The 13,747-nt window shown below is 44.4% G+C and overlaps 5 protein-coding genes across 5 annotated transcripts; 1 reads left to right on the top strand and 4 right to left on the bottom strand.

Moving 5' to 3' along the window:
* Window positions 1-1,492: 1,492 nt before the first annotated feature.
* FMAN_15094 (uncharacterized protein) lies at window positions 1,493-3,462 on the bottom strand (the record flags this gene model as incomplete). The annotated part of the gene is made up of 5 exons (XM_041822570.1): window positions 1,493-2,354; window positions 2,425-2,570; window positions 2,625-2,884; window positions 2,996-3,255; window positions 3,323-3,462. 5 exons carry the CDS (start codon window positions 3,460-3,462, stop codon window positions 1,493-1,495), a joined length of 1,668 nt encoding a protein of 555 aa, XP_041688237.1.
* Window positions 3,463-4,371: 909 nt separating this feature from the next.
* On the bottom strand, window positions 4,372-4,922 carry FMAN_15095 (uncharacterized protein; the record flags this gene model as incomplete). The annotated part of the gene is made up of 2 exons (XM_041822569.1): window positions 4,372-4,695; window positions 4,743-4,922. The coding sequence occupies 2 exons, from the start codon at window positions 4,920-4,922 to the stop codon at window positions 4,372-4,374; spliced, it is 504 nt and encodes a 167-aa protein (XP_041688236.1).
* A 1,091-nt stretch (window positions 4,923-6,013) lies between these two features.
* FMAN_15096 (putative NADPH2 dehydrogenase chain OYE2) lies at window positions 6,014-7,445 on the top strand (the record flags this gene model as incomplete). Its single annotated transcript, XM_041822568.1, has 7 exons — window positions 6,014-6,170; window positions 6,226-6,391; window positions 6,445-6,658; window positions 6,712-6,726; window positions 6,778-7,213; window positions 7,267-7,363; window positions 7,421-7,445. The coding sequence occupies 7 exons, from the start codon at window positions 6,014-6,016 to the stop codon at window positions 7,443-7,445; spliced, it is 1,110 nt and encodes a 369-aa protein (XP_041688235.1).
* Window positions 7,446-7,584: 139 nt separating this feature from the next.
* Window positions 7,585-11,473, bottom strand: FMAN_15097 (uncharacterized protein; the record flags this gene model as incomplete). Its single annotated transcript, XM_041822566.1, has 3 exons — window positions 7,585-10,381; window positions 10,434-10,920; window positions 10,972-11,473. The coding sequence occupies 3 exons, from the start codon at window positions 11,471-11,473 to the stop codon at window positions 7,585-7,587; spliced, it is 3,786 nt and encodes a 1,261-aa protein (XP_041688234.1).
* A 737-nt stretch (window positions 11,474-12,210) lies between these two features.
* Window positions 12,211-13,057, bottom strand: FMAN_15098 (uncharacterized protein; the record flags this gene model as incomplete). Its single annotated transcript, XM_041822565.1, has 3 exons — window positions 12,211-12,529; window positions 12,590-12,762; window positions 12,824-13,057. 3 exons carry the CDS (start codon window positions 13,055-13,057, stop codon window positions 12,211-12,213), a joined length of 726 nt encoding a protein of 241 aa, XP_041688233.1.
* Window positions 13,058-13,747: the final 690 nt, after the last annotated feature.

Below are 13,747 nucleotides of genomic sequence, written 5' to 3'. Positions count from 1 at the left end.
GAACATCAGGCTTTATTTGATCAAAGCCAATCGCATTGCAGATGCAAGTAAATAGACTTCGTAGCACCCGGTACACCGCTGTTCCCGGCCGACAACAGGCCAGTTGTGCCTTAGCCTCAGTCAGCGCGCTGGGGTCCCCGCGGAGGCCTACTTCAACGAGGGTCAAACGCCGGGAGGAAGATACAAGGAAAGGAAAGCGTAATAAGCAACATTGAGGCGCAGCTAGAGGCACAAAAGAGAGCTGTTAATAAATGCAAGGAGCTTTATTATACAGCTTAACAGGAGAGAGAGGAGTAAGAGGCTTAGAGTAAGGCATTTCTTATTATATTAGAAACTAACTTATATATAGATAACTAAAAAGATAATAAATAACAATTTATTAAACTCTAGCTTTAGCTTTAATAATAGCTAAAAACCTTACCTTTATAATTAAATAACTATAGGGATAAATATAACCTATAAGGTTAACCTTTAGGCTATAAATATAGGTAATAAATAAGAATATAGTATTTTTTACCTTAATATAAGCTTTTACCTAAAAGCTTTTATAATAACTATTATATCTTACTGTAAGCCTTAAGGTATTATAAAGTAAAAAGATTAAGAGATATATAAAGGGATGTAACCTTAAGTTTATATCTCTATATATATTATAATAATATAACTCTATAAATAATATATTAATTACTTTAATAATTTAAACTATTATTAATAATAACTTAATAAGTTAAGAAGTTTAAGACTATATTTACTAGTTCTTTATTATCTTTATTAACCTTAAAGGTATAACTAAATTATATATTAATATAAGAGATAGTGCCTAAAAGCTTTAATTAATTATTAAGCTATTTAATAGAGGCAGTTATATTAATAGTAAGTCTTATATTAAGATTACCCTTTTTAGCTATAATATATTTAGTATAGCTATTAATAAGCTAGGCACTTACTGCCTATTATACTTTATTTATTAGTAGAGAAAGGAGCTATAAAGACTTAATAATAAGGAGGATAATAAAAAGGAGGATAATAATAAGAAGGTTAATAATAATAAGATTAAAATTAAGGCATTAAAGGGTAATTATAACTAGATAAATAAAATTATGGCATTATAAAAGGCACTAAAGGCTAAAGGATATATTAATATAGCAGTATTATAAGAAGATGCTAACTTATTATTATATAACTCTAAAAAGGATTATATATATATTATAGTAAAAAGGTTAAACTGTTAAAGGTTCTATTAATTAAGTTATTTAGGCTAGCTAGAAAAGTTAAAGTATTAATACTTTTACTAAAATAAGTTATATTTAGGCTAATAACTAAAAGCTTTAATAGCTAAGAGAATATAAGCTAATTAAGTTTATAAGATTAATATATAATAATTTTAAATATAATACTATAATTAAATAAAGTTGTTATATTTATTAGCAATTTCTTTTTTATATAAATTCATTTAATTAAATTTATTTTATATATATTTAACACTTTCTGGTTAACCTCTACTAGTAATACTCTTTTCCCATAGCTCCTCTATAAACTCTTGACTAGCAGTCCCCATCGGCCAAGCTACCCTCCGTAGTGTCCCCTTTGCTTGTGACCAAGTCACGATACCCAAAGTCCTTGCTTGCCGCTTCAAGGCTTGCTCAAAGAAACTTCTAGCGGATACCAATCCTTTGTCGTGCTCAGTATCTTTGAGAGCGCGTAAGGAGCCTAGAAGCCCTAGCAATGCCTGCCACAGCACAAACGCTTCGTTCTTGCGTCTGTCCTTTGAATTAAGGACCTTGGCAACATCGTGCTGCAATAATGTAACGGCGTATTTGTGAATCCGTTTGTCGACGTACTCTAGCGCCCCGAGAACATCTTGCATATAGAAGATAGAGGCAATAGTCAATCCACACCATGGCCCGACGAAAGATGACGGAGTCATATCGGAAGTCTTCTCCTTCTTTCCCGGTACGGAAATAGATTCGATATGTGCAGTGACATATTCTCCCAGTACCCTCGATGCGGGACCTCTCCGCCAAAACCCGTCGAACTTTCCATCAGCTGTCTCTTTACCTGTATCTTTGAATATACGATCCTGCGCAGCCGTAAAGTCTCGTATTGAGTTGATGATAACTTGTCCGTCGGCATTGTTGAGTCGTGCTCCCTGCGGCAGTGGGCAGAAGAAGAATGGGAACAGACGAATAGCTTGTAGTTTGAGATCCAAGTTCTCCATGGCTTCACTCATGTGCCATGTATGCGATAGCTTGAGAAGATCTCGACCCGGTACAACATCGAGACTCCTACCGTGGCCGCCAGTTCGACAGATTCCACTCAGTAAACTCTTGAGGCCGGTGATGTAGACATAGGACCTATGATAAGATGTTAGAAAGAAGCACGAGGCGTCGAGGCGTCGACATAGATGTGTTTGTGGCAACTCACATGACGAAATAACGGTTAGCTAGTTCTCGGTCAGTGGAACAGCAATCAGAGCGTGTCGGATCACTTTTATCAGGTCGGGCAGTTTCAATCAGCGCCAGAATGCCACTGATGTGAGTCTCGGCAGCAACGAGCTCTCCATGGCATGCCTAGACTCTCAGTAAGTAAGATAATTCTGAGGAGCGCACAGTACTGTGACTCACCTCTGTGAAAGCCAAGGTGGCCATTTCTCTAATAATCGCAGCTTCGAGTTTATAGTCTCCTGATGCGATCCATCGATTGATGACACGCATAACCTCGATTTTGTGATATAGGAAGGTGGACTCGAATATAGCGAGGTCGCCAAATTGGAAAGAGAAATGCATGCCGGCCATGAGAATGGCACTTCGGAGTCCACATGGGTTATCTATCATACGCGCGAGACTATTTTGGTGAGCGACGGATGTCGAGATCGACAGGTATACTAACTATTCTGTACCAGGCACTTTCTGTGTCGTCTTTAGTGTTCGGCTTGACTCAAACACTAAATTGAGTCAGCAAGTCCACAAGTATACAGCTGTTCATAGTAACTGACAGTATTGAAACAACTCGTGAGATTTGAGCGGCATGGCAACAGCCAACCTATTAAACCCTGTATCATGATTCAGGCGACTCAATCGAGGAGGAACATTCGGCTTCTTCAAGAAAGCGATGTCCTTGGGTTTGGGCTGCTGCTCAATCTCCCAGGGCGTTTGATCCCACGGACGAGCCTCCTTCTGCTGCGCCCTTCGTTCCCTTAATGGAATCTTCGGGGGCGCATAAACACAGGTCCTCTGACCCTTGACACAGTTGTGACTACATTTTCTCCATTAGAGCCGGATCCCAGCTTACAGTGGGGGCCAAGGATTCAGGATCGCCATACCATTGCGGTCGCTGCTCGTCACATCGTTTCCGGCGGGTCCGGCAATTGGAGCAGCCTGTTCGACTTCGAGTGTGGAACTGCCGTACCCTGGAGTCTGTTTCCGGCGTTGTTGAGTTCTCTTTTTCTGAACTTGAAGACATTTTCTTGATATTTATTGAAGAGATAAGGATGATAATTGAGTCAGCCTGACAGGGCGTCGGCGATGGAGACAAGGTGGCGCGTCAGCACTAACTCGGCTTGTGGGATGATTACTCAGCTATCCTGATGAGCCAATCAGAAAGTTTACGGAAATAATTTGAGGTTAGGTACCGGAGACACTGACTCAGGGAAGCTAACCTAGACCACGGTATTGGGAAACGCGACGCGATGTCTTTCGTGTAATGCAATACAGCTTTTACTTATTCAAGCAACCGCCAAAACAGAAAAGATGTATTATTGTTGGGACAATGCTTAGGCAGGGCTTACCTCTTCCACTTGCTGCTTAGATTGCATTAAATGCTAATTATTAGCAGATAGACCATTGGCCTGCCTCGTTTCTGACCCCCCTGCAAACAAAACCCATATTATACGAGTCGTTAAGAAGATGTTTAGACACCTTCTCGGGGAGTAGCTTTCGCTTCCAATTCCGTTTCTCTATAAGATATACTAACCTCTTGGGTTCTCATAATACTCCCTTTTGTAGAGCGCGAGGCTGGCAGGGTAAGGCAGACGATGGTGGCATTGACTTCGCTGGCTGTCCAGATGGTTATTAACCGTACTAGTGAGGTCTTGCCAAGCTATGGAGATCCGCCCTGAAATACGCACCAGAACAGGGGATCATGGCTCACAATGTCGGATTATCCGTCAGATGCCGTTTGAATATCCCTGTCAAGGACTCGTGTGACCGGGATCTCCGTGATAACCTGCTGGAATCCGGGATGTGAAGGTCTCAAGCCAGGCCTTACCAGCGTATATGACAGTTTCTTTACAGTACTTCAATCTTATAAAATAATCTCTTAAATTATCTCCAGGTAGAATGCCACAGCTAAATGCTTCATCTTGCTGTAGTATCATCCTCTGCTCGGCTTGACCTTGTAAACAGCATTCTCGACAGCAACAGACGCATCCTCATCAATAAACCAACGCAGCTCACTGACAAAAGCGGTGCGCTCTACCCATTTTAGTTCGGGATGGCTGGTCTCAATAATAGGGGATCCCAGCCATTCATTCTCTCCAAACTCAAGTGTTCGAGCCTTGGATCCCCCAGTGAAGACCTCCATCCACTTTTCATCGATCTTTAGAACACCTTTGAAGTGGATGTAAATACTGTGGCCCTCTTTGGATCGGAACTGAACTCGTACGTCGAGATGTCCTGTGTTTGTGTCGGGATCACGCTGTCCGATTGTTAGCGTTCGTCTCCCCGGACTGGGTAGGAACGTACCAAAATCCAATCGGCGCCACCAGGGAGAAGCTCTGCCTCAAAGCCACTGCCTTTGATGTTGCCGTGCGTTAGGAAAGCAACAATACGGTGGTTGTTGCCTTTGGCTTCAGGGATGACGAGGGCTTTGTCCGGGGATGTATACATTCTCATTGTGAAAACGTGCTCGAGTGAAGGTGTCATGGTAGCGACTTGTGGTGCTGGTAATCTGGATTCTGTAGTTGATGTGGGATCCGAGATGCCTTTCTTTGATTCAGGATGTGTTGAGACTCTATGCCGTGTGTCGCCTTTTTACAGGGCTTATGAACTCTACGGGCTGGACTACATGTCGTGCTTGTGATTCATCATTTGAGGTTGCTTATATTATCACTTTCACAGATTCATGACCCTTATGGTTTGTTCAAACGGGGTTCTGAGTAATAATTTTCTGGTCACCTCATCGTGGAGAAGAGCGAGTAGAAATGGTAATTGCTGATCTCCACTTCAAAGCGTCTGGCCAATGAACCGTGGTTTGTCATAGGAGTGAGAGACGGCCTGGTCACTAAGCACCTGCGCGTAATCCGAGAATGACATACAAAAGCTTCATGGATTATATACAGCATTTAGGGGTTGGGATTGCATCACCTTCTAGGGGTCTTCTAAGTTTCCCTCATTTCAGTTCGTGATACGCTGATGTCAAAAGAAAGAAGCGTTGCTGATCAGATAAGATAAGCTATCTTATCAACCTCTGGTTAGGTGTTGAGCCATCGATAGTTTTATGACATCTCATAATTCACATCCGTAGCCGACTAAAAATTAGTAATGCAAGTGAAGAAGCTATGATTCAAGCCAAGGTCCCAGATATAATTTGACTTCGTCATCTAGGCTCACTAAACTTGGCCGTATCGATGTTGCATCCAAGGCATTCATGCATATCAGTAATCAGCTCCGAAAAACAATGTGGAGCCAGCTCGTCTTGTCGGCTTTCCACGTAAAACAAACGCCCACTATTCCCGTAACCAATAAAGCTAATGTGCACTTGGAATTTCCTCGGCGTTCACATGATATCGCGATTTGAAAGCAGATATGACCTGTTCAAGATAATGCATTTTAGTAATTCATCGATTGTTAATCAATGGATGAAGGCAATCAGGGCGTATATATATATGCAGTAAGTGCTAATACACAGGATTAAGCTATCAAAATTCTACATCCAAGATCGCAAGTACACTTCTACTTCTTCACGCTTATTCAATCCCACTAGACTATAATTGGCACATCTACGCTAAACCATAATGACTTCACAGACCTCCAAGCTGTTCAAGCCAATCCAGGTCGGCGCTCTTGATTTACAGCATCGGATCGTCCTCGCTCCCTTGACTCGTGGCCGTGCTGATTCAGTTGGTGTTCCCGCTACCTACGCCGCAGACTATTACTCACAGCGCGCTACACGTAAGTCCTCACTATGGCTTACGACTGGGAAACTATCACTAATTATGATTGCTAGCTGGCGGTTTGTTGATCACAGAAGGAACCTTCATCTCCCTCGAGGCATCAGGGCGCCCTTTCTCACCAGGAATTTATTCTAAAGAACAGATTAAGGCGTGGAAGAAGGTCACTGATGCAGTTCATGCCAAAGGGGCTTTTATCCTCTGTCAGCTCTGGGCTCTTGGGTGAGCTAGCCCCTCGTTTCTGATTGTCATTTTGTCCGCTGACACTACTTTAGACGTATTGCCGAACCAGATCTGGTCCCTGCTGTTCTCAGCCCCGGCTCACAACCATTCTTCGAAGACGATGATGTCACACGAAAGATTCCGGACAACTTCACTGTCATGAGCGAAACTGATATTGATGACTTTGTGGAGTATTACCGACAGGCGGCTTTGAACGCTATGGAGGCTGGTTTTGATGGCATCGAGATTCATGGCGCCAATGGATACGTAAGTATTCATGTTCGAAGTGATAGGTTCGATGGCTGACAGACAACCTGCAGCTTATTGATCAATTTGTGAGTATCTGCTTTTACTTAGAATATGGAATAGGTCTGACAGTACCATAGCTCCAATCAACCAGCAACGACAGAACAGACCAATACGGCGGCAGTGTCGAGAATCGTATCCGCTTCCCCCTCCGCATCGTCAATGCAGTCAGCGACGCCATCGGACCCGAGCGCGTTGGCGTCCGCATGTCACCATTCACGCGCTTTCAAGGGATGCGAGAACTCGAACCGCTATCGCTCTTCGTTCCGTGGGCGCAAGCTATTGTAGACGCTCAACCCCGCATCGCGTACATTCACGCCATCGAGCCTCGAGCAGATGGGTCAATGGATACACCTGAGCATTTACGCAAGGTTGAGGATGCTTTAGCGCCTATAAGAGAGGTAGCTACTCGTGCTGGTGTGCAGTTTATTGTGGCCGGGGGATATACGCCGGAGAAGGCGTTGCAGCATACTAGTGAGACAAATGACCTCGTGGCCTTTGGGCGTCACTTCATCCGTAAGCGCCCCGTTCGTATGCGTTTCTTCTGTTTACTAACATTTCTGATGCAGCCAACCCTGATCTCCCTGCGAGAATCAAGAATGGCTGGTCGTTGACCAAGTACGATCGCTCCGTCTTCTATGAGGTCAACGAGGTTGGATATAGCGAGTGAGCTAGCACACTCTCTATGTACCTTTGAACACATGGCTAATACATTCCTCATAGTTACCCGGCTTACTTATATGATTAGGCGACGTGAGCACTCCCATATAGTCTAAAGGCTTACCCTCGAAGCCGTGTAATGGATATCTTGATGCCCAGCTTGTTCTAGAGTTGCAATCGCATTTAGAAACCCAACACAGTATTGAACTTGGCTAGTGTAATAAAACTTAAAAGGGCCACGGGTCTTGACGGCACGAACCTTCACCAACTTTGCCAGTAACGTAACGACACATCCCCATAACCGTGTTGTTCAACTTTGTGTCATCGCCCTTCCTCGTAGCGTGCCGAAACCAGAGTTTTACTCCTTCTACAAGTAACTCTGACACCCAATTTCTATCCACGATGAAATACTCCTTCTTGTTCCAATTACCGAATGCAAGAGCCTTTGTGTGAGAGGCAGCCTCCGGAAGCCTCAAACGGGAAACGGGGCGTATTGCACCGTGTACTTGAACTAGTATTGGTTCCAGGAGCACCTTGGCGTTTATCTCTAGGATCAAGAAGCCACAGTTGTCCGGACAGGGGAAGCGTTTATAAGGATGAATACAAAGAGCTTCAAGACTAATATGTGCAGGTAGCCTTCTCTCGGGCGCTCGACACCAACTGAATACTATCTTGAACCTAGACTGGACACTGGCCCCAGATTTGAGGAACATGCGTATAGTATCCAAGACTGCAAGTGCCTGAGTCGAAGTGAGTATAGCTTTCACTCTACCGCTAAGTTCCCCCTGTAGTGCTAAAAGATATCGAAGCCAAGGGCTGCCAAATTTGCAAGTTGTCGTCTCTGAGCTTCCGGGCCAGTTGGGACTGTAGCCGTTTTCGATCATGAACTTGACTACCCCGCGATCATGCATCATATTTCCGTCATCATCCGGGGGATGAAGCTCGGCACAAACATTATAAAAGATATAATAAGCAGTCTCGTATCTCTCAGAATTTGGAAAAGTTGCCAAGTTGTTGAACGCAAATGTAGTATGACCAAAAGATACTGCATATATCAAGAACTGTCCCCGGCGAGAATGAAGGGGTAGAAGTTCACGGTAGATTTCCGGTGTCAATAGAGATCCTCGCTCATACATTTTCTGTGCAAGGGTCAACATAGTGGTGCTAACGGTGAGTGGCAGGCTCGCTTCGCGTATCCACTTGGTCAAGGTCTCCAAGACAAAGGGCAGCTCACAAGACTTCATTTCTGATACGATACTCAGTGACTGATAAAGTTCATACCAAGCAAGTTTAGCTTTCGCCCTTCGAATCAAGAGCTCTTCCTGCGAGCATGGGCAAGACTCCCAAAGTTTGCGGCCATCCTCCGTGTCAATCAGAAATTCTTCAGCGCTTCTATGGATAAAAGTGATTGTTGTTCTGAGCCAAGCAAGTAATGGCTTCGATTTGAGAGTAGGAGGTCTGTCTTTTGTCGAGGAACGAACTCCCAATAACCCGGCGCAACCAAGTTCTAGGTTGTTCACCACGCGCAAGCCCTTGGTTACAAGATTTTGTGCAGGTATTCCCTTACGCCGGACGACAAATTGATCCAACAATGGCTCATCCGTTGCCAAAATGGCTTCAAACAATGGCATAGGTTTGCCCTTTAGGACAAGAACCAAATTGAACATCATAGAGGCAGATTTATGGTATATGTCATGATCAACAGCAGATCGCATTAGAATATCCCGGTATAGGTCCATGAGGTCTCGAGGTGTTGAATCCAATCGTCGATAAATAACCCTCATTGAGTCGCCGTTATTGATGCCTCGAATCAATGACCGCGTGACAAGCACAGCCCATAAGAAAACGCCCTGAGACATTGCACTTATACGCCCTGCTAGATCTGGGATATTGAGGCCTTGTGGTTGTAGCAGGGTGGAATCCCGTATGGAAACCTTGCTATACTGCTCTATGTCCAGCCACGTCAACTTATGGATCTCAAGACCTGGTTTGCCTTGGAGGCGAAGTCGAAACAGACGCTCCGGTCGGCTTGACACACATATTTTGGTAGTAGGGGAGATAAGAGTTTTGAGAACGTGTAGCGTATCGAGCGTATCCTGCTCCGGCGAAATCTCGTCCAGAGCGTCGATGAAGAAACATATAGGCTGTGACGAATGATTTCGATAGTGCAAAAGAAGCTCTCGAAGCTCGTGTTGGTCCCAATCACTTGGTGATTCCTTCCCATCTTTATCTTGAATGATTCTCTTGAGAGATTTATTTGAGATGCTCCTGTCGTTCTTCAGGATCTGACAGAGCAATGAACAGAGAAAGCCCTTGAAAGAATGCTGCATCGTACCGCCTGGCTTCCAAAAGAAGTGTGCAATGATGATTACATCCTTGTTCCATTCCTTCAGCGCATCTAGCGTCCTGGAATCGGATACGATGAATTTCATGAGAGTGCTCTTCCCAGAGCCCGGTTTACCACTTATCCAGTAAACTGGCAGATCCGACTTCAGCCAGTTGGAAAAGCTGTCCCAATGTCTCCATTGTCGTCGGCTTGGGGTGGAATCCTCGATGGTCTCAGATCTACCAACTGATTCTGTCGCCCAGTCTGCCCCCATGTCATCGTCCGCTTCAGGGAAGCCCTCTTCTCTCGAGTCCTCATCTGATGCTGTTTCCCAGCTCGCTTCACTATGTTCATCCTCTTCAAGGGAATCTTCGTTTCCGGACTCCTCGTCTGACGCTGTTTCCCACCCTGTTCCATTATCTTCATGCGCTTCAATGGTCCCTTCTTGCTCTGACTCGGTGTTCGATGCTGTTTCTGTTTCCCATTCAGGCTCCGATTCTGTATCAGTATCGTAATCTTGATCTGAAAGCCAGCCCGGGCCTTGTTTTCCAGGATACTCAACCGATCCCTCGAAGATCCAGTTGAACGTAGATGGTGCCTCTGATTGAATATTGTTCCTTCTTTCGTTCATGTCTACATAGCTGAGGCTTTTGATAATGCGTTTCCGAAACTGCTGAGGCTTGGATGTAGATTCGGCACTTCAATTTAATATCAACATTTAGGAATTCTTCATAGTTGTAGGGCCCTTACTGTCTTGTTGAATCCCAGTATCTAAGGAATCCTTTTGTATATGATGCTGCACAAGCAGCAGCATAAGGCTGCCAGTCCTTGCTCTTATGGCTGTCAGCGTAATCGCATACACTTTTGATTACGACGCATGGGAAGACTTCCCATACGCCGACACTCTCCATCTCGAATCCCAAAGCCTGCGTCTGCTTCGTGATATGATCACGATCTTTGCCAGACTTCATTACCGTATCCCCTGACGCGAATGTACCAAAATGGACAAATGGGTGAAGTTCCTCTCCCTCCTCATTATCTCTTTGCAAACACTGGCTCGTGTCGCATCGTATCTGTTCGCAGCTTGAGGTGAGGGCTATGTCGCAAATTGGATCTGTTTCCTGGTGGCACGATGCACATAACGTACACGCCAGCGAGTCTTGGTGTTTGTGACGGTAATCAACTGGAAAAAGTAGATCTTTTGATCGTCCTGGGAAAGTGGCCGGACTCTTTGCGTCTTGACATATCTTATTCAGATATTTCCAACTTTCTATCTACAGACGGTCACTCTCCCTCGTTGTCATCAGTTTTGATAGCAGGCTTCTGATCTCAAGATTTGGTCTTCCGGGGATATCATTGAGACTATCCTTGATCTCGAATTGATCCGGAAACCGACGACCAAAGTCGTATTGAACAATACCGGTACTGATGATCGCGTCGCCGAGACGTATTCGGCTTTTGCCTTTATTATAAGTAGGCGCGCCGCCACAGATACCGACAAGTAGCGCTAGCTTGATATTGGGAAAGCTCATGCGGCAAAACGCAGCGATGTTGCCAGCAGAGACTTTGCCCATCCCGGGTAGATGGGCCAATACCACATTGTGTTGCCCAATGGCACCAATTGAATAAGCATTAGGGTCCCCTCTAGCCTTGCCGTAGGAAAAACCATCATCTTGCCAGTCATGGTCAAAGAGAGCGATGACGGCGTCAGCTTCAAGAGTCAGAGCACAGATGATAGCGACCTCGAAGTCATCCCGCTTTTCCGGCCGATTAGGTCTCCATGGATCCATGGTGAGCTCCTTGAATCCGCTGAGCTATGCGAATGCAACGGTTGAGGGTTAATAGGGTATGTGAAGAGTGGAGAAAAATAAGATAAACTCGGTCTAATGATAGCAGCTTATGAACAGAGAAGCTTATTCGCTTTAGTTAGAAATAGACTAAAGCTATCAGGAGACATTTCAAGTCTTAGCTACCTGGTTGCTTTATTATTACGGAACTTACTGCTGCCTAATCTGTTGCTGCCTGACTAGATATCACATGACTTATCTTAATAAAGCATGATGCAGAAGACGTACCCTTTGTGTATTGTTTACATAATACAGTAAGCCACATAGTAAAATATTAGGCTAAAGCTGCTATACAAACCATTATAGTTATGCTAGAGGATAAACAGACTTAATCAGTAGTATGTTAGATATGTTTAGAAAGGGATAATAAATCTTGATATAGGTTTTTAGACTTTTGAATAAAGCTAGGTCGTTTGCTATTTTGTAAGACTTTTATATACAGACCTCTTGATATAGTATTTTTGGGTTTTGCGTGTATGGCTATGCCCCGTTTTATAGCTTTGCCTTAGAAGTATTTCAATCTTGCACTCTTCTGGGAGCTATATACTTCTTTTTCAACATCATGAGACGACTTGCAAAATGGTGTAGCTGGTATAAGTACGTCCCGCTACCACTACTACATATAGAAAGCTTTACTAATTTCATCAACCCCCGCTGTATACAGACTTGCGGTAGAAGTATCATGACCAAGGCGGAGCGGTAGGCATGACGGGGTAGTTCAGAGCTGGCCTTCCACTGACAGGCAAAGGTTCCATAGCTCTAAGCTTGTTCCAAGTCTTGGTGATCATGTCCAAGTACTCCTCAAATCCAGAAACCGGACCGTTATTGTCGCCAGCAAACTCTGAAGCAAGATAGACGAGTTCATCAACGGTCACATTTCTATGATCCACAACAGAGATGCACAGAATGTAAGCCAGGATGTTCTTGTGCATATCAACCACTCCCTCGTTAGCAAAAGTATATTTGTACGTATACATGTCGACGCGAATGATTGCATTGCTAGATTCTCCATGTCAGCATTCCTGGGGCTTTTGTGAAAGTGGAATACAGTTAACATACTGCTTTATGCAAATAAAGAACTTCTTATCATAGCTTTCTCCAGCGGAAGAATCGCCGAGGATCGCAGAGAGGCCAGTCTTTACCACGGATTTGAAGCCATTAAGGGCAACTTTGGTTCCAGTATCCGACGCGCCAAAGAAGGCGTCTACAGCATCCTCAACGCCTTTACCGGGCTGTAGTCACAATATTAGCTATCTTATGTAGGTAAAGAGGCTTATTGAGTAGTAGACCCACAATGCTTTCAGCATCAACAACGAAACGACGCTCGAATCTTAATGCTCTCCTTCCGGGAACAGTAGTATGCATTGCCGATTCACGGTCCAAGAACATCCGCTCTAGTTCGCTTTGGAAGCTGTCAAGCCGCGCATCTGCGAGCTTCATCATCAGCTCTAGCTGTTCCTTTTTCTTCCTCTCGTTCCCATCGTCTGCCGCATTTGGCTCAATCAAAGCGCTGATAGTATTGCCCATCTTAGCAAAGGATGGTTGAGCTGGACGCTAAGGTTGTAGAATGGTGAGAGAATTATTAGATAATTGAAAATCATGTCTCCAGATGAGGAGGGGAAATACGCCACTAACACGCTAAACCTGCCAGATGCGACGCTTGGCCAACCAGAAGATGCGTTCGGGTGCTCTAGATTACCTGTTCAATTAGCCGATCTAACTAAAGTGGCTACATCAAGATTTGGTGCCATACCGGTCTATATCATCAATTATACGAGCGAGCTGCATGAAACTATCACAGCAACTGTCGAAACACGATACGATTTACTCCAGATTAGATAAGTCTCCTCCTTTGATGCGACCCGCAGAACGGGTTCGGCCGGGTTCCTAGACACTGTGGTGCCGTCTTCTTTACATTTTCCTTACACACTGCACTAGATAGACCTCAAGGGTCAGACATACGCCAAAAGATAATAAGTGGTGGCCGAAACTATAGCGTATCCTAGCTTCTGTATTCAGTCCATAAATAGAGGGATTCAGCCCGCGTCATATCACTAATCCGCTGGCGTAAACTCAAGGCGCCATGATTACTAGTCCCTTCTGTGAGTAAGCACTCCGACTCTTGCTGACATCACAAGCACCATCGGCAAACGAGTACATAAGTGCATCAAACTTCAGCTGTAAGGGCTGATTAAGTGATATTTCCCCATAAACCTA

This window comes from Fusarium mangiferae, assembly GCF_900044065.1.
Source record: "Fusarium mangiferae strain MRC7560 genome assembly, contig: FMAN_scaffold014, whole genome shotgun sequence".
NCBI lineage: Eukaryota > Fungi > Ascomycota > Sordariomycetes > Hypocreales > Nectriaceae > Fusarium > Fusarium mangiferae.
This window is presented reverse-complemented; position numbering and strand designations above follow the sequence as displayed.